This window comes from Charadrius vociferus, unplaced genomic scaffold (assembly GCF_000708025.1).
Source record: "Charadrius vociferus isolate BGI_N301 unplaced genomic scaffold, ASM70802v2 scaffold553, whole genome shotgun sequence".
Taxonomy (NCBI): Eukaryota; Metazoa; Chordata; class Aves; order Charadriiformes; family Charadriidae; genus Charadrius; species Charadrius vociferus.
In genome coordinates, this window is record NW_009647688.1 from 1,324,791 (window position 1) to 1,343,129 (window position 18,339).

General features: G+C 48.5%; 1 protein-coding gene across 1 annotated transcript in view; it reads left to right on the plus strand.

The window, feature by feature from the left end:
* WTIP (Wilms tumor 1 interacting protein) overlaps positions 1-18,339 on the plus strand; it is an 81,116-nt gene that overhangs the window by 42,588 nt on the left and 20,189 nt on the right. Inside the window, exon 4 of the mRNA XM_009881404.1 lies at positions 16,187-16,254. Coding sequence (XP_009879706.1) covers positions 16,187-16,254 — 68 coding nt within the window. The remainder of the gene's footprint in view (positions 1-16,186; positions 16,255-18,339) is intronic.

Here is an 18,339-nt window from a genome sequence, read left to right on the forward strand (position 1 = left end):
TTTAATAAAGAGAAAAAATTTCCCCCCCCCCCCCCCCTTCCAATAAATATCTCATTTCCTGAAAAATCCTGCCTTTGACCAGAACTTCTACTGGGACTTTTTAGATTTATCATCACTCGTGGCCAAATCCATTTTCAGTCAGTGACAAAGTATATTTGACTTTGTGGAGAGCGGCATGAGCTCTTAGCCGGGCAGCAGGAGCCGGCTCCCGTCACGCTGACATTAATGGTGTGGTTTGCCCTAGGTGAGCCTATTCCCTCTACTTGTATAAAAAGTGGGTAATTTTGCAATGTAGCCTTGATTGGGAACTCTATGCCAGAAATAGTAAGGAATTATTTATGGGTTTTACTGACAAACCCCTAGTATTTTACCACATGAAACCTGTATGTGGGTGCCCTGTATTGAACAGACACAAATGAAAATAGGAAGTCTTCATGCTTGCAAACTCAATCCCACAGTCTTGAATTGGGTACAGTAAATACTTTCTAAAAAGAGAACTGAAGCAAACCCCCACCGTGGCCAACGTCCAGCCCCTGTTCAGTACTCCTCCATTTGTAGGATGACTGACTCCATTTGGCAGCTGATGGGACGGGTACCTGATGGAGCGCAGGCAGCCGGCAGAGATGATGGGGTGGGCTGTGGGGTCGGTGCTGGGCTGCAGAGGATGAGACCAGTCCGGATGGGGCTGGGACCTGATATGGAGATGCTCTGTGCTGTCCCTTAAACAGTTGCCTTCTCTTGATGATCCACCCGCTCATGAGAGCTCACTAGCTCTCCCGGCTCAACATTCAAATAAATTAATGAGAGTTATTTTCTTAAAGTGGTGGAGAAGTTTAATAACTTTGGGTCTGGTCCTGCGTTCCTTGCCTGCCCCAGCAGGTTCAGGGCATGGCTGGAGTGAGGAGGAGTTTCTTGGGGAATGGCATTGAGCGTTTGCTGGACACTTGATACTCTCACTCCTCTTCTCATGGATGTTTACTACTGGAGGAATGGGTCTGTGTCCTGTGGGCCTGGACCAGAGTAATCTCCTACCATCATTTTGGGGTAGTGGGGGCTCGGATGCCTCAGGGTGTCACCCACAGCATTGCTGCTCCTGGGCGATGAAGCCACCTTGCAAGCTGAGGTGGCAAAGGGCATTCCACCCTCTCTGTGCCATGTCCTACAGAGCCCAGTGACTGGTGATGCTGTAGCTCAGTAGATTTGGGTTGAAGTATTAGTTTGTGCATGCCGTGGTGGGAGCGCTGTGGAAGCCCGCTGGAGGCAGGCAGCATTGCTTACGCTCTCAAAGCATCTTCTGCCGGGCGGTTTTGCAAGTGCTGCTGTCACCTCATGTGATTTGGGAGGAGTGCTTTGATGCGGGGGGCTGTGGACAGCCGTGGCCTCTGAGATGGCCTTCAAGCTGGTTGTTTGTGAGGTTACTGGGGCAAAGTCATGCCCGAAGTCCCCTGTGAGTACTTGGGGTGGGCTGGCAAAACCGCGTTTCCGGTCCCAGACACACCGTCCCTTCCCTCCGCCTGTGCAGCCCGCGGGGTGTGGGTGGCACGGAGGTGTTGGGTACTTGGCGAGGGCTTCCCTCACTTTTTGCGCACTGTCCTGCGCCTTTCTGTCTCCGCAACCTCCCTTTGCAGATGCAAAACCCCCTTGTGCGCCTTCCCTCTCCTGTTCGGGGCCCCATCTGACCTCGTCCTCGCCTCCGTGTCTGCTGTTGCTGCTTCTCCTTCTGTGACTGGGCTGGTCAGTGCCCAGCGCTGCCGTCCCTGCCCGCTCCCGCAGCCTTGGCGTGGGACGGGGGTCCCTCCTCCCTCTGCTTCCAGCACTGCTCCCCGCTCGCTGTGCCTCCTCCTCCTCTCCCCCAGACCCCCGGCTGATTTTTCTTGCCTAGAACCATCAAACCTCGACTCTGTGTTTGCCACGCTCCTGTGAACTTGCTCTGTGTTTGGAGTAGTAGCAATAAAAGTGAATGATGAGCTAGGCAAGAAATAGGCAAAGAAGTTGGAGGAGAGAAACTTTTGAAGTATCTCCTGTAAGAAGTAGGATCAGCAGTGGCTGCTGGTGTAGGGGACTCCCAGTGCCCGTGCGCGTGCAGAATACGTCCCCTAACGCCTACAAGCTCTTTTAATCGTACCTCTGTGGAGTGAAGGGCATCTGATTTAATGCAGATTTAGAAGCAGGAATTGATTTAGCAACCATTTTTGATTACTGACTGCTGTGTCTCAATTGTTGCCTATCAGCGTGTTTTAAAACACAAGTGTGGTATGTCCTGACATTAAATTGGATATAGTCATGGAACTTGCGTCACTTAACTCCGCTAGCTGCCCGGGTACTCTGCACTGTCATTCTTCCAGCTGCCTTCCCTGCAAAATTTTTCCTGGAAATAATGCAGATAACTTATTTGAGTGAGTCAGTGGATTACTGACCTTAGGAACCACAGCAGCACAAATTCAGACCTATGGAAACAATGTGCTGAACGGGTATGAACAGTCCCGTGGTCTCTAGAGCAGCACTCTCCGAAGGGGGGTGCCTGCACCCCAGAGAGTGCTTAAGATGATCCATTAGGGTGTGGGAAGAAAATGCTTCAGTAGTAGATGTATATAATTTATAAGTAAATAAACATACGTGTATTGGTGGTGCATGCTCCCAACAGTTTTTAGTGATAGGGGAGCACGGTCAGAACAGTTTGGAGACCGCTGTTCTAGAGGAGCACAGCCAAAAGAATACACAGCCACCACGACTTGTTTTGCCGTTTCTGCGAGTTATTTAACAAAGGAGAATGTATACGTTTGGGGAAATAAGGGTAGAAATCATCTGCTTCAACTCGTAAGAGGGCATATAGGTGAGAGCCAGAGATCATGTTTTCTAAGCCTTGTTTTTGAACAGATGTTATTTTTTATTACCCTGGTTAAATTCTAGTAGCAAGTCATCCCTGTTGTTAGAACTGTTCTTTTTCAGGTGTGCTGTGTGAGATTGGTTCAATTAAAATGGCCAGTGGCTAATACCTCAGAAGTACTATGGTGTCTAGATGGTGATGGTGAAGATATTTTGGTGTTACGTGCAGAGATGGCACAGCATGGACGCTGGCAGATGCAGACATGCTGTACCTGCACACTGAAATCTCAGGGAGGTTCCAGTTACATACGTGCAAGGGGGAAAGTTGTCCTTCATCAGGGAAGTTCTGCTGCTGGTTCCATGCAGTTTTGAGTGATTAACGTTGGGATTTAGAGCCGCCAATGCATTGGGTGTTTGTGGTTTGCTGTATAGCTGCTTTTTCATATTTGCTGTATAGCTGCTTTTCCACCTAGCCCAATGTTGGGCTGGCGAACAGGGAATGCGAAAACAGAAAACCAGGGAAAATCAAAGGAAGGAGTAACCAAGTTCAATACAAGCATGGCTGAAGGCAGAGGTTTTCATTGTCTTAGTCACCACTGGCTGTAGTGGCGAGCTGATGTCTCATGCTGGGTAGGGAAGAGAGGAAGGAAGTGGATTTAGTGGAAAATTGATTGCATCTACTTGGGCTCTTTCCAGCTGAATCCTGAGTTAAGTACATTCATCCTGAACTAATCGTTGGGGAGAATTGGCTGAAATCTCACATGCTTCTTAAAAGGAAAGCTAAGCATTAAAGGAACAATATCCTTATTGTACCTGAGTGCCAGAAGAAGTGAGTGTACTGTCAGGAGCCCTACCTATTCAGCTCTCTGTCTTGGAAGCTGCTTGTGGTTTGAGTTCAAGTATGACCTGGTGCCCAAAGCTGTAGGCAGTCCACCACAAAACATCAAGGACAGGCCATCGTGGAGGGCTGCTTTCTGATTGTATTTCGACTTGGCTGAGCAAGCCCCAGTTCATGTCAGTAATTCAGTATAATTTTCGGTTTTATTTTTTTTACAGCAAAGTATACTGGAATATTGTTTAAAACACATATCTAAGGTCCTTGCAAGGTTTTGTTCAATGTTACACAGAATAAATCTGAAGTAATGTTATTAAGATCAGCATAATTGTTCACCAGTGTGAGTGAGAGAAGAGTTGTCTCTCTGTGCAGTTCTTTCAAACTTATTGCTAAGTAATCTAAACCCAAGAAGGTGCTTCAAAACTGGCAGAATGTTTTAATACTTTGCCATCTTGAGAATATTCAGATTTTTTTCCAGTGCATACTAACCTTTCTGAGCTTTCTTAGCACTTCTGGTCCCAAGGACCGTTCCCCAATACATTCTTCCATTATCACAGGAGTAAAAAACTTTCAGCTGTTGCTAAAGATACCATCACTATACATTGTGGATCTCAACAATCTCACTTCATTGTGAAGATTTATCTCAAGGGTATGAGAACTGAGCACCGTGAGCTTGATTTCACAAACGCGTGGGTGCCAGTGGTGTTGGCTGCTGAGCACTTTCTGGATGTGACTCAAACCGGGCATCGCTGGTGTGTGTAGGATCAGCAGCAGCGCCCTTTGATGCTGCTCTTGCCGAGGTGCTGACGCATACGATGCTACTGGGAGGAAGAAAGTAAACTGTTCCTGTGCAAATCCATTCTTGTTTTTCTGAGACAACACAGAAGATAGTTTAGGGAAATTGCTCATCTCCCTTGAGGCTCTCTTGCATGTTTCCACAGGATTGGGCTGTGTCCACTCCATTTGTTCAGCATGTTTTTATGTATGAAGTATGAGGAGAGAAGGTGATGCTGCAGTGCACTCCGTGCAGAGATGACACGCAGAAATCTGACTTGTCGTTCCAGCTCTTGATCAGATTTTGGATCATCTGCTTCAGAGCCAGGCCAAGTTGTGATTCCTAGTTGAGGCTGAACTTGAACAAAGAAGAGAATAATGGCTTGCAAGAAAGAACCTGGTAGCAATGGTGACGGGCCTGCAGTGCCCTCAGTTCAGCAAGTTTACCTAACTTTTGCCAGTTAAGTTTGTCAGGTGGAGTCCCTGGTGGGTTCTTGCCCTGCTCTGACTGTCCAGATGGCAATAGGGACCAAACTTTTTTTTTTCCTTCCTTTTTTTTTTACCCCTCTTTTTTTCTCTTCCTCCTTTAGTCTTACTGGAATACAGTGGCTTCTTCTTGAGGTTGTATTCCCACAGAACTTATCTCGCGTGCGTATTACAGCAGTTCACTCCTCGTGAGGGCTGCTCATTAACTTCAGGCAGTGCAGAACTTGGTGGCTTGGTCGTGTCTCCTGCAGGGAGCTCATACACAGGTGGTGAACTTTTTGAGTCGGGGACTATCGGTTCCACTTACATGTGTCCACTTCTGTGCGGTACAAAGAAGACCTGAGCAGAGTCTCAAAAAGCTGCTAGATAGAAATACCAGTTGTGCCTGTGATCGGCGTCCTGTTCATTTCCAGGTGCAGCTGAAGAAAGAAGTTTCAGGCTTTGACGTACAAAGCTCTTCTCTGGTCTGGTGGTGATGACTGGAGAGGCTGCTTCGTTCTTTAGGATGCAACAGAAGCTTGAGATCAGCAGAGGTTTAAAACAAACAAAAGGGAACGCTTCATACAGTACATAATGAAATTGTGGAACTCACTGCCATAGGGACAGCGTGGAGGCCAAAAGTATAAATGATCTCATAGAGGAATTGGACAAATTAAAGAAGGATTGGTCCAGCGAGGCTATTAAACATAATAGTTATGATGCAACCTGCGGTGCAGGAAGGCCTTAAGTGCCGGCTGCTGGAAGCTGAGAGGTTATTCTTGGGAACGCATCAGCCTGTGCAAGCCCTGGTTCTCATGCTCTTTCCCATTGAGCTTCCACTCTTGGCCAGAGCTGGAGACAGGATACTGCGCTAGAGGGATCCTTGTTGCTGCCATGGTGGTGGTTCTTAACTGGAGCTTGAGTGAAAACCACCCATCATGTCGCGTGGGTAGTGGCCAGCGAGGCTGCTGGGGAGGGTTGTGTCCTGCAGAGTCAGGAGGGCTTGGGCTGGAACAGGCTGCCGTGGGGTGGTGGATTTGATTTGCCGTGGGATGGGCTGGCACTGGGACACTGGGATGGCGTGGTAAGACAAGTACTCTTGTAAGTCCTGGCTTACCGGCAGCAGCTGGAAAAGTGGAATTCTTTGCTGATAGCAAGCTGGGTCTGTGATGGACCCATGAAAGCTTCCCAGAGTGGAAGGTACCGTAGGGGAAGAGCTGTACCCCCTTCCCTCCCGGCTTGCTGGGTGGTGGGGAGGCTGCTGGTGGTTTTTACCCAGTGCTCTGTGTTGCTTTGCTCTTGTTCCTCACTTCTTTTTTGCATTTGTAAACCCAGCTAGCCCTGAAAAAATAGTCTTAATTGAAGTACATTTGGAGCTTTATTTTAGGTTTCCCTATTAGTGTGTCTACTTGCTAGCTTATTAAGAAATATATTTTAAGATATATGTTAATGTATAGGCCCAGAATAGCTATTGGATCAATGCAGGCTGTTGTATTTCTGGTTTTAAATACATGCCTGGCTTATGTTTTCACTAAGTCCTTTTCAACATAAGTTCTTCTGTTGGAGCTCCATGGAAATAATTTATGCCTTAACCCTGAAATTGATGGGTGGTATGGGATAGGATAAATACATAAGTGGGAGAGAAAGGAAACATCTGCCAATTTTAACTTTTGCAAATTATATGTAAGCTTGAAAGTATCTGCTAAGTTTATAATACAGTCTGCACAGGAACGCTTTGCCCGAGTACCAGAGGTCAGAGATCTTCTTGTCCCTGCAGCATTAAGTAACCTTTTGGTTAAATAACCTGACCGAAGAGGAGGAGGAGAGAGAAAGGAAGAGAGAATTCCACACTAGAGTAAACATGGCACGGAGATTATGGATACCCTGCCAAGAAAGGTGGGGTTTTCCAGCAAGGTAACAAAAGATATTCGCTATCTATCTATCTACATAATCCTGCTGGAGACCTCATGCAGCGAGGCTGGGGCAGAAGTGCACCCTCCACGTCCTCTCCACCCCGCCTGGGGCTTGCTGGCTTCGGCGGTGGCGGATGATGCAGAGTGGTCAGAGCACGACACGTTACCTGCCTCAGTGCAGAAAAGCGAGGGCTTTTGGCAGCGAAGGTGTGTTTTCTGGGTAGAAAGGTGTTTTCTTCAGTGCGATCGATAGCTGACACAAGGCAAAATCCTAGGGAAGATAATGAAGTTTTTCATTTTGACATCGTGGCAGGTTAAAGTAAACTGCAGAGGAGAGTCTAGAGTTTACCCTGGGCTACAAACATGTCAAAATGATAAACTGCCTTGTTTTCATCTGGATTTTACCGCACGTTAGCGAGTGCATAGCAAAGACAGACTTTTTTTCTGGCGAAGATAGTACCTTGGGGCAGGTCTACGTCTCGTATAAACGGTGATGAATTCGGTGATGCTGTCAGGCTTTAGCCCAGCTGCAAATCCGGCTGAGCCCGGCGTGTGCGGTGGGAGGAGGTGCGTGGTACGGGCACGTCCGTGGGGCAGGAGCTGGCGTGAGGCTCCGCGCTGGAGAGGTGGTGCGGAGCGGAGCCTGGAGAACAGCCCAGAAATGGAAGTGATAATTGTATTGTACAAGAGCGTACTTTTGTGAGAGTCCAAGTGAGAGCTGGGTGACGGTAAGCAGGAGGAAAAACGGTTAACTGCCATCTGCCGCTCCAGGAGGGTTCGACTTGAGATAGAGAGTGGGAGTGAATACTGACTTGTAGCCACAGTTAATTTGCCCTGAAAAGCTCTTTTTTCCTGTACAAATATGAATTAGTATAGGAACTTAAGCTTTGGAGGAATTTTCAATTAAGTTTTTAAAAATAATTTAGTTAAAACAATAAGTTAAATTACAGTTTTGAACAATTTAAAAAATATTTTTAAAAAGTAAATCTCCTGTTCTCTTGAAAGTGTTGGTTCATCTCTTGGTGTGTCTGCCTACCTGATGATAATATTTGATTAGAATTTGTTCACAGACTCTGAATACTCTTTCCTGAAAGAATCTATGTAAAGGGAGAAAACAATACACATCCTGTACTCCACCTTCATAGGCCTCTAGCATACGATGCCACCTTTTGTTTGCAAGAGTTTAAATTTCAAATAAAATCCCAGCATTCTTTTGAAAAAAAGGAAAGGGCCTCTCCCCTGCTTAGATTGTCAAATCCCAGACTAGCCCGGAATTGAATAGGCCAAGTCAGTGACCTCAGGCAGAAAGAATGTTGGTTATTTACGTAGGGCTTCTGCTATTTTAGCAGCAAACCTTTTCTTCTGAAAGGACAATGTATACTGTTTTGTGTTTATGGCCAAGTAAAAAGCTTGTACATTTGAGATTTGCATCGTAATAGCCTCGTAACTCAATATACAGCATCCTCAAAAATAGCAGTGCAAGGCTCTGTTTTGTCTTGGCTGGTGCAGGTCTTTTAGAGGCTTTTACAAAAGTTCTCTGAAAAACTGTCCTAAAGATTCTGCCGCTTATATGTTTGCTTTGGTGGCTCTTTTTTTTTCCCGCAGAGTTTTGATTTTTTTTTTACCCCAAAACCTAAAATTGCACATGGTTTCTTTACGAGCTATCAGGGCAATGCTCAAAATACTTTGATGCATCTCGAGCTGAGCTGTGCCTGCAGCTTGAAATGGGGAAAGTGTGTGTGTGTGTGTGTGTCTGTGTGTGTAATTCGCACACCCAGCATTTTTCCCGAAATAATGGACGATCTTTACAGGCATTCTGGCCTGGTGGATGAGCCTGCAATTCCAAATGGTTTTTAAAGTGTGCCTTTCTCAATAGATCGTAACCATGAGGAGCTATTGTGTGAGTAAAGCACACATTTAGGATCCAATCCTGCATTCCTTAAAGTCAATGGGAGTCTGAGCGTGAAAGGAATGCAGGATTGGGTCCTGAAACAGGGGAGCAAAATTGTGTGCCAGATTGCTTTGAAAAGAAGAATACAGCACATCCACAGTAGCCACTTTTTAGTGTTTCAGATTTCAAACGGCTGGAGTCTGTGAGAAGTGGCTTCTGCCAACATGCAGTATCTTCTATTCAAAGGAATTTGGCATTGATTTTTTTTTTTTCCCTCCTATCTTAAAAACCCTGGAAAGCCCTAGAAATTCACCCCTCCTCACACAAAGCCTGAGCAGTTGAGCATTGTGAGGAGGGGCCGGGCGCTGGCGGGGGGATGGAAGGTTCTTCGAGCCCAGGAGTGGGGTCCCCTCGCAGCCCCGTCCTGCACCCAAGACCCCGGCGGCGCCACGGGGCCGCGGCTCAGACACAGAACCCCTCGTGGTGGCTTTGTGCGAGTCCCCTGTAGGAGGTGGAGGAGAAAAATTTAATTAACAGTTCTCCAGGGGCTAAAGCAGCCTTGGGTGCTCCCCGTTCTCGAGTGGGTGGAGTGAGAGAAGCCCCCCGCAAAGGAGGTCTTGGTGCAGTGGGCACCATCAGCCAGAGGGAGGGATGGAGAGCTGCGGGCCCAAACGCTCATGTGAGTAAAGGAAAAATGGTAACAAATAGAGAAAAAGTACTGGAAGCTTTTGTTTTCTTTTGGCACATCTTCAATTCCTGGGCAGGCAAACCTCCTCTACCAAGTGAAGGAAAACATCTCCTGAGTGAAATTCTGCATCCGCTTTATCTTGAGATGACTGGGCGGAGGAGGGAGCAGAGGTGGGTTGTTATTACTTAATACTTTGAATGATTTATTCCGTGTTTGCAAAACTTGGTATTTCTCTTGATGTTTCAGCTCCTGGAGTCATCTGGCGACTTAAAGTTTAGCTTCCGCTTTTCAGAAACAGTAGTTGCCCAACCTGGGGGGTTGCACAGAGCAGACTGGATCCTGGATGTCCCGTTCAACCCTTCAGCTCTTGAGTTGTTCTGGTCCCGGTTTCTCGATCACTAACACGTGGACTTGGGGAGCACGCAGGCACTCTTCAGAGAGCAGGTTGCTCCCTGGGCCACCAGGAAAAGATCCCGTGCCCGTGCCAGAGTTGAGTTTAAGGCTGTGGAGCGAGGGTGGTTCCCATCGTGGTGCCCTATGCTGTCACACGGTGTCCGCAGGGCATACGGGACATCACCTGGGGACCCACCACCCCTGGAGGGGCTGGGCGATGGCCCTGCCACGGCCCCTGGGTGCCACAGGGGCTGTGAAAGTGCCTTTGGGTGCTCTCTGCGTTTGGGAGCGTGGGCAGCCCATGGATGGCCACCACAGACCGGCTCTGGATCACAGCAGCCCCAGACCTGTGCCAGGGGCTTTTGCCAAGCAAAATGACCAGGTTTAGCCTGGTAGAGTCTCCACTGAGTGGTGATGGAGACTGTGGCTGCAGGTGGGCAGTGGGCATCCGGGTACGTTTGCTCAGCCCAAGTCACCTTGTGCCTGGTTTCACCTGCACAGGGCTTTGGGGTAATTCATGGGAATTTACCTTCCCTGTTATGGTAGCTGGGACATTCTTGAGTAAATGTTGGGTATTAATCCTGTGTGTATGTTTACGTGTCGCTTTAGGCTGAACGCTTTGAGAGACTGTCACTTAAGATGCTAACGTGAGACCGGTAATGATGCTGGTGTCACATCAGTCACTGCAGAGATGGCGTCTGAAAGTGTTAACAAGCAATTAGGTCCATGTTTACCATTGCTAACTAAAACAGATATGCACAGGGCTGCCACGTTTAGAAAGCTGCGCGAGCCATGGACCAACGCTTCCAGAGTGCAGAGGTTCTCACCGAGTGTCCCGTTCAGCCTTGGAGCTGACAGTTTGTCAAATAAGAAGTAAAGCAAAGAATTCCCAGTGCAAGCAGCAACACGACACACTTTTTTCCTCCAGAAGGATATGTTAAAGCAGGATGCTGTGTATTTTGTGTTGGTGCTGTGAGACGAGCCAGCAGCTGGTGGTGCCACTTCCCCAGCGGCATCACTGCGTGGCGGTGCGGGGGGATCAAGCAAGCCCCTGCCGTCCCATCGGCTCCTGGTGGGGGGCTCTGCGGGGCCGTGTACCCATGGGGGAAGCGGCAGCAGAGCCCGGGTCCGTGCTGGTGTGTGGTCAGACCTACCCAGGCACGTCCCCGGCCAGCAGGAGCGGCGGGTGCTTGGATAATACTCTGTGGCGATAGCTTGGGCTGTTCAGGCTTTTAATTAGCCCTCCTTTAACAAATTTCTTACCTTTAGCAGTGATACTTACAGCTGAACTCTATTGCACTCCATATGGGGAGGTTGTAATTACATTTTCTGACTAAAATACAGTCCTCTTGTTCCATGCAGCCGTAACTGTTAGAAATAGCAAGGAGATTATTAGTCATCTCGCGCTTTGTTCCCCCTAATGCTGAAACTTTCCTGCATGAAGTTACGAGAAGAGGCACATACATCACGAGAGAGGTGGTGACGGCGAGGAGGTACGCTGGTGTGTTTTTTTCAGCACGCTGGTGGTGTCGGGTGCGCGCCAGGCGTTATCTGGGCGGCGGGGCTGGGGCTGCAGCATTCCCATTATGTCAGAGGGGAGCTGTTTGGTTTTAAGTAGCGTCAGGCGCTGAGACAATGCAGGGCTTCTCACATGAACTTGCTTACGCTACACTACTAGTAAATCATGATTATTACCCAACGGTTGCATGTTTTTAATCATCAAAGTACTTAAAATATTATAATAATGCTTGGCACTTTTCAACTTCAAAGCAGGCTGCAAACAGTAATTAGGTCTAATAACCATGCTGTGACAGTGAGACATCGCTATCTCTTGTCTTACAAAGGCGAGGGGGGGTGAGCCCCCGACGTGGTTGCATCATCCCCGGGTGAGACGGGAGATCTACCACTGAAGGCTGCCACTTGATAAGCTCACCTCCCGATGGGCAAATACCCCGCTGCCAGCAGTGGCCGGGGGGGCTTTGAAGCTGCTTTCTGGGCTAGCGAGGAGGGGGCAGGACGTTTTCAGCGCTCTTTCGGAGAACCTTCTTGAGACTGTAAAACCCTGTCTGATCCACGTTTTGTTCCATGAGGGCCTGGAGCAACTTTTGAAGCAGCGTTGGAAAAAGTTTTACCCCATCTTGGCTTCCTGGCTGGTGTGTTTTCACCCCCCAGCGAAGCGTCGTGGGGTCTGGAGAGGACAGTTGTGGACAGCCTGTGTCAACTGTGGGCCATTTTCCCTCTTGCAAGCCGAGGCCTTGAGCAGAGTCCTTTGCTAAAGCAACAGCTCTCCCATCCGTTGCTTTTGGTTTGCCACACATAGGGATAAAAGTAGTGCAGGAAGTAATTGCTAGGCACGTTTACATACCAGAGACTCAGAAACTGGTTAAATGTGAAAACTGATGTTAAAAACCTCAAGCCGATTCTGATTTTGTATCTTTTTGAAAAGTTCCCAAAGCCTGCTTGCTTTTGGATGTTTGTCACGTTGGTTGCAAACACCAGTTGCAACCGTTCTTTGGGACAGAGTAATTTCTAGCTTGCATTTTATTAACTGCTAGATTATCTGCGTGAAACTTTGCACTCTTTGCTGGAGCATTTATGCGGTCTCTGCCTCCCGCCTGAGGTGGTGGAACCCCCTTATCCTGGCGCTTGCTACACCTCAAACATGCAGGTGTCAGTCCAGAAATCTAAAAAGTTACATGCAACAAGCGCTTGTTGTCACCGTGAGTGCATAAGCTTTGTTTTCTACAGTAAAACAAAGCTCTAAAGGGGCAAAAAGGGCTTCCCTGTAAAAGCCAGCGTGACGTGCCTGTGTGCGGGCTGCAGGCTGGGTGGCTCCTGCCCCATCCCGTGGTCCCCAGCATGGTCCGGGCCGCCGCGCTGCTCTCCTGGTCCGGTGGGAATTGGCCTCTTCCTCCCCGCCGCAGAAAACTGGTCTGGCCGGGCGGCCGTGCCAAGGTGGGTATCCAGCAACACGGCGTTTGTGAAACCCCGTCCTCCTGAACTCGGTGCTCGGCTGCTCATTATAACTGCTCATTATTATTATAATGAGCTATCGGCAAGTTGTGTCAAGTTTTGTCAGAAACTCTTGACTTTTTTGTTTCAATGTTATGAAAGCAAATAGTAACCCGGGCTTGGCTACACTCAGCCATTCAAAGGAAAGCCAAGCAGCAGGTTCTGGGTACCGGTGGGCGGGATGCTGTTGCCTCCTCCGGCTGCTCAGGCGTTCGACTCGGCCGGCTCAAGCAATGTGAGGGTTTTTTAACTTGTAATCTCTGCCTGATGGGCAATAATAGAGCTACACAGAGCAGGCTGGTGCTGCGCGGGCCCTCGCGTTACTCCGGGACCTCGCAAGGTGAAACCGCCTTGACCGTGGATGGAGCGTGGGGCAGTACACGGCTGCCGTGGGGCTGAGGGCACCAACACCACATCATCTCCGCGGGCTTCACGTCCGCCTGCCTGCAACCGCCAGCGCTTCCCACTTGACAGCAGTTTTCGCGTGATGCCCAGGCACTCGCAGAGGTGTGGTTGACTGTGTTCAGTGCCGTCATTTACCAGACTCTTCTGGAGGGCAAACGGAACGTATGTTGTTGCCTTTATTTCTAAAGCGCAGCACGTAGAAGCCAATGTAGCGCAGCCACAGCTATTTGTGTGATAACTTGCTGTTTCTTGTTTACGAGATAATTATTGTATGATCCCTGAATGAAATTACTCTAAGGTAAAGGGCCTGTCTATCTTATTAATTATTGCTAATAATAGTAATTATCATGTGAGCAAGCTGCTTGCTTGCTTTATGAGTTTAGGCAAGTTGTTTCCCTAACAGGCAGCTTGGTTTTTTCAGCTGTAAAATGGGGAAAATGGTGTTTTTTCTCAGTTTTGAAGGGCATTGCTCTGAGAGTGGTGTGTAAAAGAGATATTTTTGCCACATCGGCGGTATCGCCGGGGGTCCGTCTGCCTGCGGGTGCGGGGTGCCGCAGAGCGGGTGGGTGCAGTGAGTGGGGGCTCGCAGGCTGCGCAGGGGTGAGGTGAGGGGGTGTCGTGTCGCAGGGCAATCAGCTGCCAAATGCATCTGATAACTCAAGTGTCTTTGAGAGCGGGTCCAAAACATGGGGTTTGCCTTGTTTGCTTTGGGCCGTAGGCGTCCCTCTCCTTCCCAGTGCGGGAGAGCTCTGGCCCCGTTGGCTTCTGCCGGTGCTGCTGTGCTCAGGCAACAACAGGAGCAGAATTTGGGGCGTTCCCGTCAAGCTGAGCAGTGCCAGGCTGCACACACTGGGATGCAAAGCGGGATGTGCAGGTCCTCATGCACCTTCTGCAGTGCCTCAGGAGATGGTGACGCCTCCCCGAATTAGGGCATTCCTTTCCTGCAGGCATCCTTCCAGCAACGGAGTTTGGGATTTGTCCCTAATTATCTCTGCTGCTTCTAACCATGATGGGTGTGTGGAGAGGGCGATGGCCAGCGTTTCTCCACCTGAAACCAGCGCCCCGGCTCTGCACCGGCGGTGTGTGTGAGCAAGGTGGAAGTGCTGCATCAGCACATCCAAGGCAAGTCCCCATTCTGGGTGCAGCCACTTGCATTTCCTCCATCTGAAGACAAGTCGTGTGTTATTAAGGCTGGGTCTGGCAGAGCCAACGTGTCCTTTAAAAAGCCATTCTGGCTTCTTTCCTTCTCTTCCCTCTCTTCCATTTACCTTTCCCTTACCTTTCACCAGAGAGGTTTAAAACCAGTTTGGATAAGCAGGAGGGAAGATCTAGAGGTGGCTGCTCCCGCATCAGCTGAGAGAGGCCCTGGGACCCCCTGATTGCCGTCCCGGCCCCCTGCCTTGTTTCGGTGGTGTGTCGGTTGGACCAGTTTCACCGAGAGTCTCAGAGGTGATGGGACACTCTCAGTGCATTGCCCAGCCCACCGGGCTCCTGGTCCCCACCAGAGCTACCAGGCAGCTAGAAAGACAAACAAGAGCTGACTCCACCTACCAGCAGTATGGAGACAGCAGCCCGTGAGATCGACAGCCCAAGAATGTGCACACAAAAGAAGCATTTCCCTCGGCCACGACAGTAAAACCGCCAGACAACCACATGCAGCATGTGATTTCCCAAAAGCATCAGCCCAGATCCCAACTTCTTTGTGCCACACACTGTTTCCCAGGATCGGATCACAGTGGCAACGTGTAAAAGGCACTTTCAAGCACTGAAAAATTAATCATATTTTCCCCAACATTGTTTATGGAAACCGTGGTGAGCGCTCCTGCCCCTCCGTGCTTGGCCAGCTGGCTCAGCTCGCTGGCCCTCGCAGTCAAACCCTCCGCAGAGATCGGCGGTGTTTATGGTGGAGCTACTGCTCTGCCTGGGCAGGAGATGGCCACGGTTTGTGGAGTAAAAGCTCCGTCCGGGACCTGGGAGGGCTGGTGTGCCGACCGGTGAATGCAGAGCCTCTCGCCCTCTTCCTCACCGCGTGTCTCTGCTGACGGCGGCCGGCGCGCAGCCCCTAGCAGGCAGCGTGCCCTCGGCTCGCCGAGGCTGCGGGCGGCTGGAGGGAGTGCCCCAGTGTTGGGAGCTTTGGCCAGCGGGACATTGGCACAGAGTGGAAATCAGGTGAGTCGGGGCGAGAGCGGTTTCCCTTCTCCCTCTCTGGTTTTACACTGATAAAATGGTGGTGTGTTCGGTGGAGCCGCTCTGGTGTAAGGCAGATCTGATCTGCTGTACCTAAAAACTGGTTGTGCTCAGCGGTTCCTGAATTCCTGGTTTTAATGCTTTTTATTAGGACTCTCCGGAGTCTGTCCTGCGTTTTTTAGCTGTAAAGGGAGCCGTTGGTTAACAATGATCACAGGCTTTGTCAATAGGGTTCCGCAAGCACTAAAGAAATGGCAAATGTTCAAACTTGAAAATGAAATCTCTTGGTTTTAGTGTGATTTTTGTGCCCTTCCTTCAGTCACATGTGCCTTGTACCGCTTCAGTATCGCAGGGAGCTGTGGGTGTAGCTGCTGTGGCATTGAGCAACGTATTAATATTTTTAAAGGTGACAGGAACATCCATACGCAGTATCCCTTGCTTGGTCCTGGTGCTCATTGCAGTGAGTGGACGCCTGCTGTGACTTCACCTGCGAAGAAAATTGTCTCAATTTACAAATGAGCCTTCCCCCCCAGAATAATCACTTTTGGGTTTAGATTTCAAATTTTCCAGGAGCTGGTATAAGCTGGGTCCCATACCCTGCACTTAGAAGTGGTGTTTAGTTGATGAAGAATTTGTTAGCGCAGGATGGAGCCGAGCGCCTCCCCCCCAGCCCGTGTCCCCGGGGGGAGCAGGCCCAGGAGCTGGCCGCGGGGACAGACCCTGCGTCTCCCTCTGCGCCCTGAACAGCCGGGTTTGGGGACGGAGCACAAAATTCTGACGGTGCCCTATTTTAACAGGGAGAAGACTACGAGGAAAAGCGTTCTACAACGTCAATGGCAAGGTGTACTGTGAAGAAGACTTCCTAGTAAGTAAGATTTCAGGCATTTTTTTAATTGTTTTTAAACCAAATTGTTCTTTTATATTGGCTTGTTTGCTTTGAGAGGTGGTTTAGTCATCTGGGGCCTCCTGCCAGTGCTGGAATTGGGAAGCATTTACCACTAACTCCGTAAAGGCAGGATCAGGCCCTCGGTTTGAAGTGGTGGCTCCGAAACCAAGCGCATAACTGTCCATAAGCCATCACAAAGTGTAAATTATGAGAATAAACACTGGAGCTGCTCAAGCCTGGGACTTGAATTGCAGCCACAAAGCCTCGCCTGCCAAGCGAGAGCTCAAAGTCAAACATCTGGGGAATACCAATCATAACGAGAGGGGAGACGTTTTTGACTGGAGCACGTCATCGCTATGCACAATGTTGCTTTGTTGCAGGCGCAGTGTTAATCACTGCTCTGCTCGGAGTGATGTGGAGCTGCATTGTGATTAGCTAAAAACTGTTAGCCACGGAGGAGCAACTAATTTTCTCTCCATGCGCCCAGAGCTTTTATAAACGCTTTACTTTAATAGAGACTGAGTCGTGAAAAGAAAAATGAAGCTTGTTGCTGAGCTGTGTTGTTCCAAAAATAAAATATTTGTGCAATTAAGGGTGAGGATTGTGCGGTACACAGAGAATGATTTGATAAGTGGCAGACTATTTATAATTAAGATTAAGAGGACGGCATGGCTGGGAATTGAAATTAGAGAGGAATGATATATTTTAGCTTAGAGGATGATGAATTGGAGAATCAGTATGTTGAATTTATACCACCTTTATTTATTGAAATACCATTCATTTAGAAGCTTGGGTCTTCCAGAACGACTTTGCATTTCTAATGACTATATGGCCGTGCTTTTTGCAAAGGAATTATTCAAAGTATATCCCACAACAAAAATGTTACTGGCAGTTCAGAGTGCACAAATGCATTTCTCATCAGTGCAATCCATAAAAATCATGGAAATTCCTAAAATATAAGCCATGTTTGCCTTCATGTGTTACACCTTTACTCTCAGCCTACCACAGCTGGAGCCTGTTGAAAAGAGCAAATTGTATTTTGTGCAGAAAATAAGTTTCTTTTTACAACTGAACTGTGTAACTGCTTGCATTTTGGAGAGAAAATTATTTTTTCTCCCTTGCCTTTTTCAGCTCTTTCTTTCCTGTGTTTCTGCAGAAGCACAGGGAGAGGGAGAAGAGGTGGAATGTGAGATGGAGGAGCTCAAACCTTTGAGAATTTTATTTTGAACTGTGTTGGAATGTACTTTCCCCATGATCAAAACCTTTCATCCAGACTTAATGACATGATTGTTGTTATTAGCTTGTAATTTCAGCCTAAACATGAGAATTTTAAATCTAAAAATGTCAATCTTTTGGAGAACATTCCGTTTTCGGGGGGGTGGGGTGGGGGGAGGAACGAGCCTCTTTAGTTCATAGCCGTGTTCTGTAGTAAGCTTCCGAAGGGAGATACTTGCAGTGGCTTTCCCGAGGAGACTGAGGACCTGATTCCAATAAACTTTCTGCAAGCTAGGGAACTATTTGCACATTTAAGGCACAGGTTTAAAAGCCCAAACCTGCCACACGTGTGTCTCAGCAGATTGCCAGGAGCACAGAGGGATGGGAGAGAAGCAGACCAGGGGACTCACTGCTGCGTAATTTAGCAAAAGAAATCAAATTCTGACATTGTCCCTGCCCGTGCTAAGCCAGCTGCTTCTCAGAAAGTGATTTCATCTTCTCTCTGCTTCCCCTGAGCAAACATCATAGCAAGAATACTAGGAATTGCCTTGTTTCCCTAATAAAGAACACAACTTGGCCTGTTTTAGAGTTCTGTGGACAGAGAAAGCTCAAAGCTTTTCTCAAAGTCAGAGGAAAAGGCTGCGAAGTGGCAGTTAAAAAGGAAATTATTTTAACTACTTCATATTTGCAGGTCTTGCTCCTAACCGCCCAGTCGTCTCTAAAAAGAGGTGTTTTCAGTCCAAAGCAGATAGCCAAATGCCTTTTCTGTATAACTGAGAATTTCAGTCCATACCATAACTCCCAATCTTAGTGCAGCTTTATGTGTGGATTCCTGCTAACAGTAGGTAG